General features: G+C 39.6%; 1 protein-coding gene across 1 annotated transcript in view; it reads left to right on the top strand.

The window, feature by feature from the left end:
• Positions 1–11,260: 11,260 nt before the first annotated feature.
• The window catches only part of syt6a (synaptotagmin VIa), a 47,256-nt gene continuing 37,278 nt past the window's right edge, over positions 11,261–21,238 (top strand). Inside the window, exon 1 of the mRNA XM_041054911.1 lies at positions 11,261–11,417. Coding sequence (XP_040910845.1) covers positions 11,261–11,417 — 157 coding nt within the window. The remainder of the gene's footprint in view (positions 11,418–21,238) is intronic.

The following is a 21,238-nucleotide window of genomic DNA, read 5'->3' as shown; positions in this document are numbered from 1 at the left end:
CTAAAGAAAGAAATTCCTTGCACTAAAAAAAATAAAAATCTTTCATGACTCAGCAGTGCAACATCTGACAGGTATAACTCAATTCAGTGTGTACCATATTACAGATTTTCTCCACCACAGAGTTTGTGTTTATGATTTAACGTCTTGCAGCTGCCATAATGTTTATCATGTAGGGAAGGAGACATGGTAGAGCAGCGTAATGGGCTCCCCTGTGCTCGAAGGTGATCCACACGAGCCACATTTTATTTGTTGTTCCATGTTGAAAGAGCCCTGCTACACTCTTCACATGCTGTCAACCATGCCATAAAGGGTATCTTTCAATCAGGCATCACTGTGTGTGTGTGTGTGTGTGTGTGTGTGTGTGTGTGTGTGTGTGTGTGTGTGTGTGTGTGTGTGTGTGTGTGTGTGTGTGTGTGTGTGTGTGTGTGTGTGTGTGTGTGCATGCCTGAGAATCCACAGACAGACTGAAAATCCCCTGTCAAACGTTTGGTTGTCACTTTTATTTCCATGACTCACACGTAATACAGGGTTAATGCCAAATTACACATTGAGGCCACCTCCGTGTTCTTAAAGCATGCTCTCTTTTCATCAAGTCAGTGTTTACATGCCACAGTGAGATTACAACAAAATTGGAAAATTATAACATCACAATCACGGCCATTCATCTGTGAGTCCTGATCATTGGGGGATGACGTCTGGTTTGGTTTGCTGAGCAAGTGAATTGCGGGAGAAAACAAGATTGTGAAGCGTAATCATAAAAGCTGTCAGCTGTCAGTTTTGAGATTGAAATGCTGATGACTGAAATGTGTTTGGTTACCATATATTGCACTGCATGACTATGAACGTGTAAACATGCACATTTTCTGCACCCAGTCATCAGTCTTGGTTGTGCTGTGCTTGCAGTTGCATATTATGGTTTATCTTATACATAAGGCACTTTTTTTTTTTGCATTCACAGAAGGGGAAAACATTTTAGCGCTGGTTTATTGTGATTAATAATTTCTGAAGGCATGGTTATCTGCTTGCCCGGCGCTAACAGCCTACATGATAATCTGCAGTTTAATCCAATCATATGCCACTGATGAGAGGGACAGTGGATATTACCTCTGCTGGCACATCTGCATTTGCTGAGTGCACACCAAGAGAAATATAGTTGGAATTTGCAAAATCTTCTTTATTCTCTCTGCATTTGCAGTAAAATTGCCTGATGTCCCCTCTCAGTTTTTCAAATTGAATATGACCGTGGCAGTTTATGCTGCCATTACAGAGGCCATCAAGGCGCCTAAATGGAAGATTAGAACCCATTTATCCTTCGGAAAAATATATTGTTTAGCGATTCCTGGACAGCATTTTTCTAAGACATCAGCAAAACGTTTCTGTGGATTCATTTATCATTATACCAGTCCTCTCTTTCACATGAGGAATAAACAGTTACTTCTCTCCCACTGCAGAGGATTCCTCACATATCCATCTGCTAGTTTAGTTTGCTTCTGAACATGGCACAATTAATCATGCTGTCACACAATCTATGCATGAGTGCTAGATGGCCCAGGGTTGCTAGGCACAGAGTGACACAGTCAAACAAAATAGCAGTGGATGTTAACTACTCTCTTATGTGCAAAGAATAATTTTCATTATCACTGCAACCATGCAAGGCTTTAAGTATGCAAGTGCAGGAGTATGCGTAAGTCATCTTGCCTTACATAATTATTTTGTACACTCAGAGTCCACTTTAATCAGTCAATCAGCTTTCCTCTGAGATGTCTTGCTCTTTGCTGTGGGCCAGGCGAGAAACTAAAAAGGAAAAAAAAATCTTTCTAAAATTAATAAAAAAAGGAACGAATTCTTCATCACTCATTCTAACTGTGCTCATTACATGCAGCTAATGTGGTCTCCGGGACGCGTATTATTCATCTAGTTAAAATGAACAAACTGCCGAAATCCAAAAACGTGTTAAACAGAAATTTCAAGTGTTGTAACAGGAACAGAGCCACAGATGTGGTGACACTCCAGGACTGAGACAGTGACTGAAAGAAATAATTGGATAATTCTATATTTGGCTCTACGGTTGTGTATTCCAATCCTCAGCCTTATTTTATTCGTCCTCGAGTACATGACTGATCTCTTACCAGTACCCCCATAAATAATCTTCACATATAAGATGCCTGCTAAATGAACAGCTAATGATGAAAAAGCAAGTTTCTCAAGTTTCCCTCATTTCTTATCCTGCTACCTCCCTCATGGTGGGTACAGAGGAAGTGACACCAGCACACCAGCGTCCCTGCTGACAAAATTGTTCATTTTGGTACTTTCTGTGGAAAATAATAAGACATTAAACCCTGGGAGGGCTGGAGAGCCTTATGTTCCTTGCAGACTGTCTTCGAAGAGCGGCTTTGCCTCCTTCTCACCAAAGGCGCTTAGATTTGGGGGCTCCTGCCTCCTGCCACATTTCTGAGGCAGCTGTGTTATTATGGATGGAGATTACTGAGTGCTGGTGGGCAGAAGACGACCTCAACTGATTATTAGGGAAACAAAGAGCACTGCCTGCTAAGGGTAGCCTGCTGGATCGCTGCTTTAACACATTTATCTGACTCTCAAATTCTCTCTCTGAAATTCCTCTCATAAAAAGGTTCAAAAAGGAATCCCACCGTTCTGTCTCCCAAATCAAAGAACCTTTTGCCACAAAGCGTTTCAATATTAGATTCAGGGGTTCTTTTTATTTGCCAGCCTCTAGAGAAGGTGGCTAAAGCACTGTGCCGAGGCATGCTATGGTGACCCATTAAAGAGCTGAAGTGAAACCAGAAGTGTTTCTCGATACAGAGACGAGGAGTGTTCCAAGTTTGGACTTGTGCCCTTGAGAGTTAGAAGCAGCCAAGTTCAACTCAGAAGGCCAAACTACTGAGGACGGGAAGACTGTTCTCACTGACATAAACAGCCCAGCTCAACTCTGGTGATTCTACTTGAACACAACTGCAATAAAAACAATAATCCCAGCTCAAAGGTCCACTGACAGTTCTTCTTTGGTTAGAAAAAATAACTTAACTGACAATGAGATGCAGTCAAAAGATAGTTACCCATAATGCCCTGTCTCCCTGAAAAAACAAAACAAAAAATCAAAAAACCAAAAACAACCTAAGTTTTTCTTTGTGCCCTTTAACAAACATTATTCCCCACAAGCCCAAGTCTGTTGCCACTTAAAACATCAAGGGTGAGTTGTTCAAACATGTTTGTAGTAACAGCAGGACAGAGATAAGCAACCGCTGGAAAATTTTGCAAAAATTACTTTAGAAAAGAGCTTTGGTGAATTTTATTGGATGTGGATGGAGCAGTAGTTTTTCTGTGCTCACAAAGTAAAAGTTGTTTAACTTTGTTAAAATCATGCAGCTTTCAGTTTCTAACAGTGTTGTAGTGGATGCTAATTTGCCTTGGAAAGAGAGAGGCTGTACTGAGTTCCAGAAGCTAATGGAGCTAGTCCGGACTTGACGTTAGACCTTTGGATCCCTATTTTGGCTGCAGGCTGGTAGCTGTTGTTTTAATATGGAAATTTCTCATCTGTTTCTTTAGGATGAGCAGTTCACCATATCTGTATAAACCGAAAAATGCTCTAAGGTGCCAGTTAAATGTCAAATAAATGTCAGTCATCATAATAACACTAATAATAAACTTTATTTATACAGAACTTTCCAAAGCATTACACATGACAGCTGAACCAGAAATAAAACATTTCAAGACTGCAATGAGGTGGATTTAATCATTCAATTAAAAATAATATAACAAGAACAGTAATAATAACAACAATAATGCTAATAACGATAAAGAATTTTGAGAAGATATTGGTTGAACTGATTCTGTAAGCCAGAAGTAAGTAATAACATAGCAAGAAGTTTTCATTTAACATTAATAAATGTGGCTATAATTTGTGTCTTCATGCTTTTCTTTGTATTAGTGTTTATATGCTTGTTTTTTCTTCCGAGTTGTTGTGATTGTGAAACCTTTCTTTAACACACCAAAACAAAGCTATAATTTGAAAGTGTTTGTGATGGCAGAGCAATATCAAAAGAAAAATCTGTTGCCATATCTTTTAGACTGACAAATAAGATATCCAAGGCAGTTAGGTGAATTGCTGAACCTGTTTGCTCCTTGTGTGATTATTTTCTGCCTTGCACACTTTAAAATTGAAATAGAAACTGTTCTCAATTGCTGAGACAACAGTCAAGGCTGTGTTTATCTGTACAGAAACAAATCTCACGGTACTGCTCCACAGCCAGACATCCCATCATTCTGCCCCAGTGATTTCATGCTCAGGGAAGCTGAGGTTTGGGAAAATATATCAGGTAGGAAGGGACAGTAAGAACGCCTAGGCTGGAGCACCTTCTAAACACAGACAAACTGATTTTCTTTGCCCAAGTTTTAGCACAGGTATATTGTCTTTTTATTGCTCAAAGGGCTATTAGATCCCTAAATTGTCTTTATAGCACTTTAACTCATGCTTGAAAGGATCCACGAGCCATCTGATTCACTCACTTGCACACAATTTGAATAGTCAAAATTACAGTTGGATGGGTCAGACATTAGGAACAACAGCAACAATAAGACAGTGGGAAAAACATACAGTATCTGTATTTTCAAGCTTGCTGTGTGCCATTTGCTGTTCATATGTATGGTTTTCAACCAAACAGTTAATTTTGTGAGATGCCTGAAGCGTGTGACAGTTATACTTCATGCTTTTGACACATTGCTAATGAAACATTTAAGCTTCTTTTTGCCTGTTTAACCTCTTAATTTTAATTTCTCAAGCCTGCTTGCACCCCTGGGTTCAGCTGCCACGGTAACTAGATCACACTTCCTCCGGTGGAATGAAAACGAGCTCATTGACTTTTTCATCTGTGGGCTCTGTGTCTCTGCACCTGCTCAGTACAAAGCTATAAATGTCTTAAAATACTAACACACCTATCAGACCATAAATAAGTAGCCTCAGGCAGGTGGATGTTGGGCCTCATGAAGGAGAAGAAGCCTCCATAAGCGTGACAGTAGTAATCTTGCTCATGATAGGTAAAGTGGAGCTCTTTATACTAAAACCAGGCTAATACCCTGGAAAAATGTAGTACAACATGACAGCATAGGCTGAAATACAGGACAATAACATAATATTTAGTTTATGGAAAAGCTGCAGCTGCTTGAAGACAGATTTCTTGTGAAAAAAAAGATTTTTTTTTCTGCTTACTGATGTAACTAAAAACAATATGAATTGACTCATAATAATAATAATAACAGCAGCATGCTAATATGCTCACAGTGGCAATGCTAACATGATAATGTCTTGCTGGATTAGTGTTTTCTGTGTTCAGCATTATTGTTTATCATGTCAGCATGCTAACATTAGCTAATTTGCACTAAACACAACATACAGTTAAACACTGTTGTGGCCCTGGACACCAGAATTGCCATCAAACTTGCTCTCCAGATAACTGCACAGCAAAGTGTTTCACAGGCAAATGATAGCACTGTGGGACTAGTTTTATGGCTTTATTTGTATTCTGTGGTGTGAGAATATCAGAATCACAGGCTATTAAACAACCATAGGACTGGATAAGGTGGACTTTGATCCTAAATGCACTTCCTCATGGTTCAATTTGTAGTACAATATTTTTGGCCAAAGCATTTAAATTCTTTGGCTACAGTGCCACTGCAAATGTCTGAGCGTAAAAACATTAAGATACTGAAAAACACAAAGAATGTCTCTATAAAACATGAGTTATTGGTGGGAATGGGTACCTTCAGTCCCTCAGCAATGTAAAGTAGAAAAAAGAAAATCTAGTTTATGTGGATGCATGCAATTGTTTTATCGGATGATCCATGATTCACTGTTTTGCAAGAAGTCTATCAAGAAATCTTAAGATGAAGGAAATAAATAGTTAATGGGGTTTAAAAACATTAATGTAACCTGAAGCCATTAAAAGTGTCACTCAAAATGAAAGTTTTGTGTGCAGCTTTTAAGATCTGGAAAGGTGATTTTGTGCAATAAATTTTACACACAAAGGCAAGTCACACTGCTTTACACAATCCATTAAAAGCGTGGAAAAGGAAATACAGCATAAAACATTAAAATGCTCCTTTTAACATGTTGATGTCTTTTAGGCTCCAACTTTCAAAGCAGACCTTTTCTTCTACGTCTCTCTGTCTAAAACCCAGAGAATAGATCAAAGACATCACTGATCCTCTCCGCCTTCATTTGCTCTCAGATCTGAAGAGCAGCAGTCTGCTACAATAATCTACTGTACACACTGGGGGAGCTGTTGTATTTACTGTATTTAACTGTACTCTGGGCGTGTGTTCGTTTGCTTTTAATGTTATAAAGGACAACACTGACTTTGGGAAATTGACAAAGTGGTGTCCTGCCATCCTAAATGAGTCAGAAGACATACTGTTGAGAAAGGCTGTGTTCCCAGGCTAGATTTTTAGTTATAAACACAGTTACAAATATCAGTGGGATTTTGAACAATGTTTTCTTACTTACTTACAGAATCAGGAAGTTCTGGTTTAATTTTTGGCTCTCTACTGTACACAAACAGAGATGTAAAAACATCGAGTCGTCGTTTTACAGAGAGTTATGGGCTGTAATTATTTATTTGCTAAAGAATTCACTGTGCCTGGTTGCTGTCGTCTTCCAATTCATAACTCTCTGTAAAACCACGACTTGACGTGTTTACATTTGTCTTTGTGTACAGATTAAATGTGCAATACGCTGTGTGAACTGATGAGCTTTAGAGGTGTTGGTAAGTTCCAGATCCTGCATTAGTTGTAAAATGTGTTTTTTTTTTTTCTGTTGCAGTCTGATGGGAGACATTACACACTTTTAAGGTTAAAGTGGAATTGTTTCAACAGAGGATTGTGCTGCAGGAGGCTATTCAATCCTTTTTTTTTTTCTTTAAGTGCCGTTTCAGTCAGCACCACCAAACCTGCAGCAAAAATTCACTACTGCCTAGTGACTAAGCTACAATAGCTGATAAGTTCGCTGACTCATAAGAAGCGGGTGTCGAAGTTTTACTCACTCAAATCAATCCTTTTTAATTGGTTAATCTATCTGTCAATTTTCTGATGCTTATCCAAGCCAGGTTGTGTTAATTTAAGTAATAATATCTTTAGGAGTTAGACTACTTGAAAGTACTGAACAAAATGAGATACTGTAATGAATAATTTTTGGCCATTGTTGGTTTTTCAAGATGTTTTGAACAGCATAATTGTGAAACAGGAATTAAATAGTATTTCATGTGGGTTTAATAACGGTTATATCAACACCAAACAGAGCTGGAGTATTTACCAGAGACAGAGATGATTTGTTGCCTGTCTTCTCATCACATTTTGAGTTCACCAGAGGTCTTAATTTCCATGACAAGTAGGTGCAAACCTCTTATTCTGGGCTTTTGGTTGCGCGTTTGCATTGTATTGACCTGCAAAGCAATTATGAAAATACTGAATAGAATAAAGCCGATGGCGTACACATGCCTTCGGATTGAAATGCATGACAGCGGCTGCTGACAATCGACTCTTCTGGACTCCATCAATCTACGGGGCCAAGCTGACAGGAGCTCAATTAAACACCTCATCTCAATGACATTCAGGACATGTTTGGATGAGATACCGCTCTGTGCACATTTCACCTGGACGCAGAATTATTATGCTGATCCCTATCCATGCTGAGGCTAATGTCATTCTCGTTCATCACCGTGCTGTGTGATCAGCCTCATTGAAAAACACTGTGATATGGCTTATGGGTATCCATAAGCATTTTAAGCCCTTTTGAGGGCCTCACAGAAATAGCATGTGTGTGTTTCATTGTAAATCCTGCAGGCTCTTGTGTAATATTCACTGGCAGATCTGTTTGTTCTCAGATCATCGCTTCATCTGTTGTATTGTAGAGGCAGAGCATCATCTATCAAATCCTGCTTACACAATTTAAGACTGTTACTAATGAGCTTAACTATGAATCAAAATAGAAATACTTTTCTCATGGCCCCACAGCTGAGTAGGGAATGTTTGATTAACGTGTCGTGACAATTAAACACACACACACTAGGATACACTGATTCACGCTCTCTATATACAGTAGAAATCCTGGCGCTGTGGCCCTCAGGAGAAGTTTGGAAGTGCTGATTTTGATTAGCATAGCTTTGAGTGAGCCAACCCTTTGTCATGCATTTGCCACGATGAATCAAGTTCAACATCTGCAGCCACCGGGCTGTCACCACAGAAAGATTTGCCAGAGATGAAGATGATTTGCATATCAAACCAAGGACCTCATGAGCCACAACCCCCTCATTTGCTGTGAAAAATATGCACCTGCTGCAAAATGATCAATATGGCCATCACATCCTTCCTCATTCATCTGTATCTTATAGGCAGAATCCCAGATGACAGTGGAAAGAGACATTTTAAATCTGTTGGATTATTACTTAGTTTTACTACGAGCTCTCTCAGCAGTTGTCTTTATTATTGCATTAATTCACCACTGGCATACAGAGCGCTTCTTCTTTAAAGCACATTTGTAGCTGCAGAGCTCTAAATTATTTAGAGATGGAAATGCATTTATGTGAGAGACACTGTTTTGTGTTCTTTCTAACTGTGCCTCATGAATAATTAACAAAGAGGATAAAATGTACTGCACAGTTAAATCTGAGCCGTTTAATCACTGTTTTGCGCCGTTCAGCTTTTAGCGGGTGGTCATTTCTGCAGATTAACTATCAGCTGTGCCCTGAATGAAGAAAGTGATGATAATTTTTCTTCTCTGATTTGACTCTGCTGCTATTTTCAGTCGGTCTTGCCACAGTTAATACCATCGCCTATGTTAATCTTGTTCTGCCAAGTTTGATCTATCTGCTGCAGTATATATTATTCACATTGTACTTGTGTGGACTCATTTTGAAGTGAAGTTTACCTCAAACCTTAGCGTGCAGATTATTAATGCAGGAAATAAGGAAGACATTGGATGCTCCTCTTGGTAATGGTGCATTACCCTTTTTATGGCAGGTTATTTCCCAGCTGCCCCAGAATGATGGAATGTAACAAGGAACCATTACACACAGCAGCATTATTCGTCTGATGCACTGGACACCTTTGGACAATACCTTCTAAATAATTGTAATGGCACGAGGAAGAAGTGCTACAGCCCAGGTCTATTTTCCTCCACCACTAAAGCTGTTACATTGGTGGTGTTAGCAGCACTGGGGGGAATTACGCAGGTAGCAGTGAACCTGTTTGCATTAACAAGACCGCGGGGCAAATGATGGGGGCGAGTCTGTATCAGCTGCAGCAGATGCAGAGAAGTAATTGACTCTTTTGAAAACCCACAGCCAGAAACAATTTGTTATTCGCCTGTTAATCAGGATTGCCCAAGAAGACTAGATGCAATCTTCACTAACAGGAAACACAGTAGACCCCAGATCCAACCTTTGAAGGGTGGGTGGGCCGGGTGGCGGCAAGAACCTCTCAATTACCTAAGCTATCTCAGAACAATAGCCCACTAACGTAGACAGTGTAGTATTTATGCCCTGGTTTAACTCAGTTAAGGAAGGGAGTCAACCAAGATCTGGTTAAACTCTATATCACTTTGTAATTAGATTGGCACGAAATAATTTTTCTGCTGCCTTATTCATCGCAGGGTTTATTAAATTACTTTGATTAATGGTTAAGTTGGTAAGAACATAATTAAGGGATAAGGTCAAGAAAGTTCATATAAAGTTCAATACAATTCCGCAAAAAAGTCAAGTCAATTAGTTTTTTTTTTCTACGTTTGGGTTTTTTTTTTTTTTTTTTGACTGCGTTCACAGTCTTTCTTTGAAAATAAATGTACTTCAGTGTTCAGATATGATATGAAAAATTAATTTGGATTGAATCCACAGAGGTTTATGAAAAAACAGCACAGGGATCAGCTACTAGAGATGTGTTTGCTTTTGTTGAGCTTCATTAGCTGCAGTGTCCCAACAGATGCATTAAGGCAATTTCACATATCAGTTCACACCTATTTACATCTACACACACTTATACACACCTGCAAAGTTGGAAATCGTATATAAAATGAACACAGTCAGGAACCAGTTTATTAGGCACTCGTATCTGAAACTAATGGAGTCCAACTCAACAATTCACTTTTGTTTCCACTGTTCACTTTTTTCCTTTTTTTAAAGGTGTTTCAAAAATAATAGAAATCTTTATATAACACAATAGAAACAAAAACTGTTGCCTCAAAATAAAGTTTCAATAAAGTTTTAACAAAAGCCGAACATCAGAACCAGGACCGTTGTTTTAGACTGCGTTAGCTTTATGTGTGCCTACTGTAGTAAACTGGCAACTGAGTGTGTATCTGCAGCCTCGTAATGATCTAGCTCACTCTTTTTCTCTCTTCTGTCTCACACACACACACACACACACACACACACACACACACACACACACACACACACACACACAGTTAAACCCTTGTCATTACAGGTTGTAAACACTCACATCACAATCGGAGCGATGTGGGATTGTCAGTGGGAGCAGAAAGACCTGGCAGTCACAGGTGGTTCAGCTCGGGGGAAATTTATCACAGGAGACACTCTGACCTGCAGGGACCAGCCATGTCGGTCGACCTGAGAAAAACAAGCCCAGTGGTCGTTATGAGGGTTTTTTAGTTTGTGCACACTCAGAGGTGGAGTGGTTGGTGGCGTTACAGTCAGATCAAGGGTGGGGGGAGCGGTGTGGAAATGTAAGGGGGACGAAACACAGGAGGTGAAGGGGGACGTGGGTGTCATTAGGACACAGCCCTTGTTGGTGTATCAAGTACTGTCCGTGACTGTTTTGTTTTATTTGAGTGGCTTCTTTAGCAGCGATGTGATGCAATAATTCTGTCCTTAAATCACCAGGGGACAAATGTGGTTCATTAAGTCCACAAATGTTGTTACACTCACACACACGTACCAACACACATGTATGGCATAGCACGCAAACAGCATGCTCATCCAGTTAACAATCTTGTCCGGTTTACACACTCCCACCACATGCACACGCGCACCGAAGCACAAACGCACACACAAACATGCACATGAATTCAAGTGTGTTTGTGCATAAACACACTTGAGGGATTCTGGAAGAAGGAGAAGAATCAGCCGAGCACGGAGACAAGTTGCATTTATCTTCTGCATGCTAGGCTGCTGCGTGTGTGTGTGGGTGTGTTAGTCCCCTTGGATGAGCACACACGGCTGAGGATGCAGCTGGGAGCATGAGTTCTGACCGAGAGGAGTATGACATGGTCTGTCAGAAAGCTGTGACCCTAATTGTTGACCTTTGCCTGCACAATAGCACATTACTGGATCAGGATACCTGTCAGGATTTCCTCTTCCTGCTGTCCAGCCAGAGCTCTGACCACAAAGAACAGGGTAAGTACTATAATTAACTCCTGATCCATACTGGGTGTAAGACAGTAGCTTTCATGTTGTGCTTTCTAAGTCAGGATGCTCAGTTTATTTTTCCCCAGCACAAAGCTCATTTTAAAGGATTTTGCTTATGAGTGCTATAGTTAGCTATAATCTGCTTGTTTTTTTTTTGCCATTTAACATGTGGTTTTACTTTTTATCATTTTGTTTACCACATGTATGGTCACAGATGGATGCTCAGACATGGCTTCGACTGAGCGTTCGAAGCCATTAATACATCCTTAATGAGTACTCGTGACCCCAGGGTAACAGGGAGCAATAGGTGTATAAAACAAACTCACATTGACTCCCCAGGGTGCTCCAGAGAGCAGGGCTTCTATACCGTTAATAGATAAGCCTCAAGGCTGACTAATTCCAGCTGATGCTGTCCTGACCACTCAGGCTTACAAAGAAAAAAGCTGAGAAACAAACAAACAAACAAACCTTTTCAGAAATGCGTGTTCCTGTGTCTGAGTGAATAAGAAACATGAATATGTGAACAGTTTGTGCAAAAGCAGCAATGTTGTGCGTTTAATCTGCTCTTCAAAGTTTCAACATCCTGAATTGCATTTTTGACTTATTCATTAGGGGTGATTTACACATCTGTTGCAGCCTTGTGCATCTGTTGCTTTGGCACTACTAATGGGCTTCACCCTATTTAAAGGAATAATCCTCCCTCCCTTCAAATGTATTGTTAATGGAGCAGATCTTCTGTAGCCTGTGGCAGACTGAATTCTAGTTGTGAGACTGTGCTGTTCAATCTGATAAATATTGGTTTATTTGTGTGGAAGCAGGGGAAACTTGTGAATTTAGAGTTACCATTCAGATAACACTATAAAAGATATGACCAAAGGACGTGTGAATAATTGCAGCTTTATAGATTTATAGAAAGACAGGCTTCCCTGAGCACTCAGAGTACAGATGTCTAGATAGCAGAGCTAAAACATGAAAAGGTTTCAGTGTACAATTTAAAAAATGCCACTTTATTTTTTATCTGGAAAACTGGATTTGGAATGCAGTACGTATATCAATTATACGATCTGTTTCATGTCAGATATCCGTAACGTTAATCTATAATCGTTGCCTTATCTTTCCTAATTTTTGATTTATTTTTCTTCCCAGCACAGAGTTTGTTGTAAGTTTATAAGAAGTGATTTGAGGTTCTATATTTGACAGAAACATGGGTCTTTAGCTTCGTCAGCAGGTGCACAGGGAAGAGGAAATATCATTTGTGGCTGTATTTTCGAGGATGGGTCCCTGCTCACAGAGTGCTTGTCACACCAATCCTGACCAAATCCACTGTCACCTCACATTATCCTCAGTGGAGGAATTGAACGTACATCACAGTGCCACTGGCATCCACTACTGAGCTGTGGGGACATTAAATGCCATTGCATGTTATGTTGCCATTGATGTAAATTATTTCTGCCACATGGAAGCTAAAGACAAGCTGCTTCTCATAATGTTAGAGGATGTTTAGGTTGGGGGTTGTATGAAATGTCTCCCTTCATATATTTTCTTTGGTATAATAGATCCCGCAGAGAGCAGTATGTGGTTATGCTCACCAAACAGGACCCATAATGGTGGCTGCAGATTAAATTGAAACGGAAGCAAAAGATTTTCTATAGAAAAAGACGGGCACTTCAGCTTATTGTGCCTTTTCTTCTTATAACACAAAAGTTAGGAAATATCCTTATCATACTATTGTAATGCCAAACACATTTTCATTTTTCTTAGCTGAAGCCTGACTGAAATTAAAAATAAGTTTGAGTAATAGGTCAGTTTATACGTATATATCCTTGGTGTTTGTTTTGTTTTGTGAAAAAGTAATTACATTACTTTACTAATCACTGATCAGCAAAAGTAATGTAACTTTCAGTGAAATACATAATTAACTATATGATTGATTGTCAGTGAACTTCTGCCATGCAAATCACATACCCAGAAGCTCAAAGCTCAGATGTTGTTTCCAGAAACAGTTTTATCTTCTTTCGAAAAATGGAAAAAAAAAAAAAAAAGCACAATAGCTCAAGTGTGATCATGGTTTATATCTCTGAGGAGTGAGGAGAATTCAGATTTTGGTTCTACTTCTCAGTTTCTCACCGCTTCATAAACTCACCCCAATGTGCCTTCAGTATAATTTTCATGTGTTTCATACATCACAATATATTTCCATATATTTTCAATTTCTTTCCATTTCTCTGGTAAATGCTAGTAAATGCTTTTCGCTGAAACAATCAATTCACATCTGTTCTCAAATATACAGTATGCACATTCTTTAATGTACGCGTAACGTTCATTTTTCTTTCTTCCTCTTCTCAGCTTTTAGGGAGATTAAAACTAGAGAGTGCAAAACTCTTTTGCTTTCATGTGCCCCATTTCCTCCTCTGTGACGGTGCTGAAGAGCACATTACTTTTGTGAACATACAACTGTTTGAATAAATCTGCAGCTATCAGGCTCACAGCAGAAGTCATTTTACCAGAGCAAATTTTCCTCCAAACTCCCCACTGTTGGCTGAGTATCCCATCACTAGCTTCAAATACATTATGATAAAATAGGAGCGACTAATTAGAAAGCCTGGGACTGTGATTCCCCTGTCGTGATGCGGCTGGGAGATAATAACCCATTGTCTTTATTGACCAATTTGTTGAATTTTGAGTTGGCTGATCGTATTCTAGTCAAGGCTAGATGTGTCAAGGCGCCGGGCCCACCTGCTGTTCGTGTGAAAGACAGCGCAAGACTTTTCCAGCGAGATAAACGAGAGCTCCGATCAGCAGCTCACACTCTGAGCGCTGAGCGAACATTTCCCACTGATCAACAGCCTGCTTTAGATATTGATATTCACTCCAGAGCATTGATACAGGTTACAAAACATTTCCCTTAAGCCTGTGTAGCTCCTGAATGGTGTGAGACACACACACACACACACACACACACAAACACACAGACACACACACACACACACCCTCATTACGAATTCCACTTTCATTATCAGCTGCAGCTTCAGGTGTGTGGGCTTGCATTGACTAGGCTTATATTTGATCATGTTATTTTTCGCACGCCCATCTCGTCTTGAGGTTTATTAAGCAAGACCTTGGCTGGCAGAGGACATTAGCATCAGTGGATCATTCATTTAGTTCCCAGTGGTCTGTTCCTCTCTGTCTGTGGTATTTTGCAGGGACGGGTGGTGCATTGCAGGCTGACTCCAAAACAGAAAACAAGAACATCAAATTAACTGCACTGTGGAGATTAGGACCGCATCCGAACCACTGTGCCTTTCAATAATTCATACCGACTGTCTACTGTCTCTGCATTTTATTGACACAACATTTCACTGTAGACCACAAAGGAACACTGGAGACATGTCCTGTTCCTGTTGTGAGAGATAACACGCAGAAAAATGTCCTTCTCAGCTGTCATGAAAAGACCAAACGCCAGTCCTCAAAGGCTTGTGCCATTATTACTGTTATCATTAGAATAATAAAACACTGCACTTTCCTACCCCCCAAGATGCAACATTAGGGAGGTTTATGTATTCATCCAGCCTTTTATCCTTTCTTTGCACCTTTACACAGGTGGTGAGGTATAGGATTATCTAACGTAGGGGTTTTTCAGTGGCACCAGGGGTTAAAATCAAACAGATATGGCAGGGTAAGTTCAGCGAGTCGGTTCAGTAGGAGGAGGAAATAATGACTGGCCAAGTGGAGCACATTTTTCATTAAAATTAAGGCGCTAAAGAAAAAAGTCAAACTGTGACCTGAATACCAATCAGCTCTTCTGTAAGCAGTCTGTGAACAGCATTATAAACGGGAACGCCTACAGCGCTCTTTCTCTGAACGCTTCTCTGGTGTTTCCTTGCCCCACATTTTAATTTTGAGGCTCAATGGCAACCGGGACGTCCCCTAAGGTGCTAATGCCCAGTGATGTAATCTGCTCCTCAGTTTAACAGCTGTTGAACTATCATGAATGTGAATCCATCTCCATGAATAAATAATAAAGATCTTTCTTCTTGGACTCAGCAGCACACACGCACTTGTCTTGTACATTGTATAAGTGTTTCGCAGGACACTGCTCCCTGCACGGTTTTCTCCTACAAAATGCATCAGAGTCATTAATGGCAAAAGCGTTAGGAGGATGAGTGATGCAGAAACCTGCTGTGTGCTACCCAAGCCAGCGCACTGGGCAAGGCCTCTGCTGAGATATCGAGCTGTAACATTGGTTTATTGATCGAAGAATCAGGCCCCGAGCGAGCACAGCGGTGAGAGGCTGACAGGACGAGGAGAGGTGCAACTGAGCAGGAGAAATTTCTGTTTTTTTTATGCCATCTGCCCCAGTGGAGCATAACATTACACTACAAATTGGTACAGCTATACAACTGTTGACTTTTAATTAACCCTTTGCTAAGTCACAGTACTGCTGCCATGTCTGTCAATCTTTACATTCTCGCATGGTGAGAATTTATCGTTGAATTTCGCAATGATTTGATTAGTCTTTGGTTTCAGAGGACGTAAGCAGGCTTCTCATTTCCAGCCAGCAAACATGACTGACTTTACTGACTTTAAGGCGGCTGTAATCAATATTTTCATAATGTTTTCATAATCAAAACAATGTGACAGTGTGGCAGGGGAATTATCAGAATCATCACCTGAATCTGCAGCAATGTTTGGGGAGAAGCTCAGAAGGAGAAAAGAAAAGGGCTCCTAGTTTTTTGTTTTTTTTCCTTTTACCTTATTCGACTTTCTCACTTCACTGATGTCAAGACCTACTCGTTCCCCTCTTTTCTAACGAACCGCCCTGTACCTCCTCTGCCTCAGAGTTTCACTGGCTGGTTCCATTCATGTAGCTATTTTGTCATAATGGCTGTTGAGCTGTCTGTCACGGTGAAAGCTTCAGACCTCTGGGGCCGACGCTCCTGTCACACTTGCAGAGCTGATGGTGTAGAATCAGACATGGGGCCTGTACACTTCACCACACAAATTAATGTGCAGTCTTAGAGGGTAATATCTCTAAATAGCAGAACACTAGAAAAACTGTATTATTCCTGCAAAGAACAAAATCAGAGCACAGATCAGTAAAAACATAACCAACACTGGTTTGCACCTGCAAACTGGACTGACACTGTTCAGAGATATTTTTAAAGTAGTATATTTATGTAGCTTCTCCATAACTGTCCAAAATCAAAATACATTCAGTTTATACAGAAAAGCATGGAAGAAGCAGGAACCGATCTTTTTCCAATATCTTTTCTCTCTCTCTCTCTTTTATTTTTTTAAATTTAGGAACAAACTTAAAAGATTAACTGATTATCAAAAATATTGCTGCTGTCAATCAGCTAACCAAATAATTGACTAACTGACCTTTGATTTCTAATTTCTTGTACAGAATTATACAACTGTATTATCCCACAAACTTTTTTTTTTTTGTCTTTATCTTTGTTATTTTGGATGATTTTGCATTGTCCTGCATGGTGCTCTGAAACGTCAGTATTACCACTTACATTTTGGCTTTTAACTAATTTCGTTTTTCTTTGGAAACCAAACTTCTGCATGGTTTGTGTCAAATTTAATCCTTCATACTGTAATCCAAGTGGACAGGAGACTGGAGCCAAAGACTTGTCTTAGACTGTGGTGTAATGTCACTAAACACATTTACTGGAGTGCTGCACATAAATACAAATGTAATGTATTTATATTGAATCTGATTATTTTCATTTTCTGCTCCTTTATTCTTCCGCACTGTGACATTTCAGAGGGTAATATTGTACTTTGCACTCCACTACACTTATTTGGCAGAAACAAACCATTACATCTGTTTATAAAGGATGATGCCAAATACCAGATGGTATTTTAAGTAGTTAAATCACCAATGACCAATGCTGCTAACACAGTGACGTCTCAACAATTACAATTCAGTAACATTAGATATAATAATGTAATGCTGACAGGGGTCATTCAGTGGTTTTATATTGTAGTGTTCCTACTTTTTACTTAAGTAAAGGATGTCCCAGCTCTGGTTTAAGAGGAGACAAGTTTTACTGCTGCAATTCCTACAGCTCAGCTATAGAGGTCAGTGAAGGTGATAAAGAACAGGATTCTCATGATGCTGAGAGGAATGGTGAAAAGAAGTATTATCATACAAGAGTATTTTTGGGGTTTTTGTTTTGCAGTCATCCTTTTAGGTATTTAAAACAAACAGACGAACAAAAAACGTTCACAATATTTCGGCCAGATGTGGATATGCACTCCTAAAATGGATTTTTAAATGAGACATGCAGAAAACTGCTCTCTCGAAAATCAACTTCAATACGCTGCAGTACATTTTTAATACATGAAAGCTGTTGAACCCACAAAGGAATATGCAGTAGAATAAGAATGAATATGGGACTCATCTGCGATTCATCAGGTGACTCCAGATGAATGCTAATTTTGCTCGGTGTTCACTGGATGTGTAATGAGACAATTGTTTTCTAACACGTTCACCATGCCGACTTGATACTGTGATAATATTCCAATGCTGTGTTTACAGATTGTTCGGCTGCTTCCATTGACCAAAAAAATCGATTGATACAGCTCAGAGCTTTCATTTTGACCTTTGATTACCGTGCTGTAATTAGTAAGAAGAATGTGTTTTGCAAGGATAGCTGTGTGTGCGTGGCAAGTTTTATGTGTATTAACCACTCAAAGTTAAATTTGGCCTTCCATTAATGCGCTACTAAATGGTTATTTAGTGTATTAATATCTCCAAAATAAACAATCAACATAGTTGTTCTGCGTCTGCTTCCAAGTGTCCAAAAATTAATTAATGCAGGTTTGAATAACAGAGAAGATGAAAGGTAATAAAAGAATAAATATTTCAAGGAAGAATTTTTACCTTATATGTTGTTATGTCATTTTACACAGATTCTTTTTATAACATCATGCTGTTTAAAATGTATACAGAACAAATAGAAGTATCTCTCCGCTACAAAACTAACACAATTCAGCGTTTACACTGCACCGCTTTGTTATGGACATGTTAGTTCAACTTTAAGGTCATTTTGAAAGCTGTTCTTTGTGTGGCTGGGTTTTTCTGAAAGGTTGTTTCACATCCACAGTGAACTTTTTCAAATGTAAACTAATGACGAAGAAATCAATCTAAAAAAATGTGTCAGGGCTTGTTGGTCAAAACAGATTACAGTGTACAGGAGGAGGTCTCCAGTTAAACTACTTCAACAGTCTAGTCCAGGTACAATAGGAATACATGATAATAATAATAATACAACACACTCTGCCTAGTTCTTGAGCATGTTTTACACAGAAACGCAAATTCACTGTCAAATTCAAAAGTGTCAGCTTCATAAAATCTTTTCATTATTTCAGCGATTTCTTTTTATTTCATGATATAAAGGATATTAAACAAAATCAGCTTTTACTAGGATACATATGCGGTGTGTGGCATACTCAGTTTTGTAATTTGTTCAATGTAATTTCTATATACTGTATATACATACGTGCACCTCCTACTGTGTAAGTGAAGTGACTGTGACATGGTGTTGTCATTCTCACACGTATCTCAGAGGTCCAGTCAACAGCAGGGTGTGAGTTATCTGTTGCCTGTGGCTGAAGGAAGTGAGATGTTTTCTTTCTACTAAAACTGGAACCCTCCACAGGCTACGACAAGATAACGAGGAGGAGGTCCACCATAGTAAAACTTATTCACTAATTAGATGGAGACGTTGCATGCATGAAAGGCTAAATTAAATACAAATACCAATGCTTAGGGGACAAACCGAGGGTGTAATATGTATGCAACACTGCATTGTTTCATACTCTGATGCCAACAGTGGACTGAACTCTGCCGCCATGTATTATGACAGTGATTGAAGATGTTTTTCTTCATTTATTTTAAGGTGCAGCCAAAGGGAAAGAGCACCAATTTATATATTAGATGAAAAGATAGTCCATTACAGAATATGAAGAACATCTATTTTAGGTTGTAGACACTACTTTTTTTTTGTGCCCGCCTATATATCCCGTGTTCCTGAGCTGCCAGGAAATGTGTTAGTCACAGTGCACCTGGAACATATGGTGCCTTAGGCCCTCCATCAGTTCAGACTGTATCATTCCCATTTCCTGGAATCTCTACTGCTTCCTATATTTTGTGTTTTCACTTATACTGCCATTAACAATCCCCCGAGGAAACATGACCCACAAGAAGTACAATCAGGGAGATGGGGGAAGGACAAATTGAATAACAACCTCATGACAAAAGACTAGGAGGCATAGAAACCTGTGTCTACGTGTGTGTGCGCTCATGTAGATTTGTGAGCATGTCAATATGTGCTTGTGAATGTGTGTTATTTAGTGTGTAAGTGGGGTCGTGCAGTTAGCAGAACATGAGGCCGAGGTGATCATGTTTCATTAAAACTAAAGACAGAGTGAGATTTTTCTCCGCCTCCTTTGCAACGAATGGAGAAACAGAGGCGCAATTTGAGGTTTGTTGTGACATTTCATCCTGTGATTATATTAGCGCCCTCTGCAAAGCAGACACTGCCTGCTCTGAAATGATGTTACCTGAGCTGACAAGAATTGATGGAATGACCTTACAGCTTGTCCAGCAGCGGAAAAATTGCTCCACGGTTTCACTGTGAAACACCAGAGATGCGGAAACAGCCACATAACCCTGCTGCATTTTTATCGCCCATCAGTGGAACAAATTCTAGACTGTGGCAAAGGAGATCAGAGGAGCAAAGAGTTCTTGAGATAAAAAAAGCTTCCCATACGGTGAAATATACTGTATGTTGAATTTTTGACATACAGCCAGACAACACAGAGTTATAATCACTCACTCTGGGGGCCATGTTCCATTATTCATCAACAGGCACCATCCATTAAATTAGCATATTTCATTTGTCTGTTAGATGCACTAATAAATATCCAGATGTTGACTGCGTCCTACGACAAAATTACTTGAAATTCATTAATTCTGAGGCAGAGGTGCAAGTTTTGCTCAGAAAAAGAGTCCAGAAATGTTAGGAGATGCATAGCGTAGATAACTTTCTATAACTTTTCTGAAACACATAAATAATTCTAACACTTTCACAAGCAGGTGAGTTCCAGCTTGTGACTCATGTTTCTGCCTGATGTAGAGGAAGTCAAACTATGGCACGATTATTAAATAAAGTGTGTATTCGTATTATAGTGTAGACTTTAATGGTTTCCATGTATAGAGGGTGAGTGAGTTGCATGTGGATCACCAAGTATTATGAATATGATATTAATCATTTTCGCTTACATGACAATTAGGCATATCTGATGGTGTATCAGTGTTGTAATGTCGGCAGTGAATTGTTAGTGAGACATTAACATTACAGCAGGTGAAATGTGTTGGGAGAAATGAGTCACCCTAATTTACAAGCTCTCTGTAATAACCTGGGGGTCACTTATGGAAAGTTTTACCGATGGTAATTTATCCCCTGGTAGATCGTAGCCCCCTCTTTGACAAGCTAATCCCCAGCCAAGCGTGTAATTAAGAACAGAGTCGGGTATGCTGGTGTTGCAGTGGTTGTGCGTGACATGACAGTGAAGTGGCGCTCCGTGCCATCAGCGTGTTAACTAATCACCTGTCACTGGCTGTTACTGACCAAACACGGCCACTAATGCATTCGATGAGCCAGGTGTGGATTAAGACAGAGACGAGAGGCATTACTAAGAGACGATTGGAGCATCATTATCAAATTTTCCCTCTGACAGGAACATTGTGCCACATGCACAGGATTTTCATCTGCACAAGACTGCGGCAAGCC

Source organism: Toxotes jaculatrix, chromosome 2 (genome assembly GCF_017976425.1).
Source record: "Toxotes jaculatrix isolate fToxJac2 chromosome 2, fToxJac2.pri, whole genome shotgun sequence".
In the NCBI taxonomy this organism is placed as follows: domain Eukaryota; kingdom Metazoa; phylum Chordata; class Actinopteri; family Toxotidae; genus Toxotes; species Toxotes jaculatrix.
Note: the sequence above shows the minus strand (reverse complement) of the source record. Positions and strands in the feature narration are given on the sequence as shown.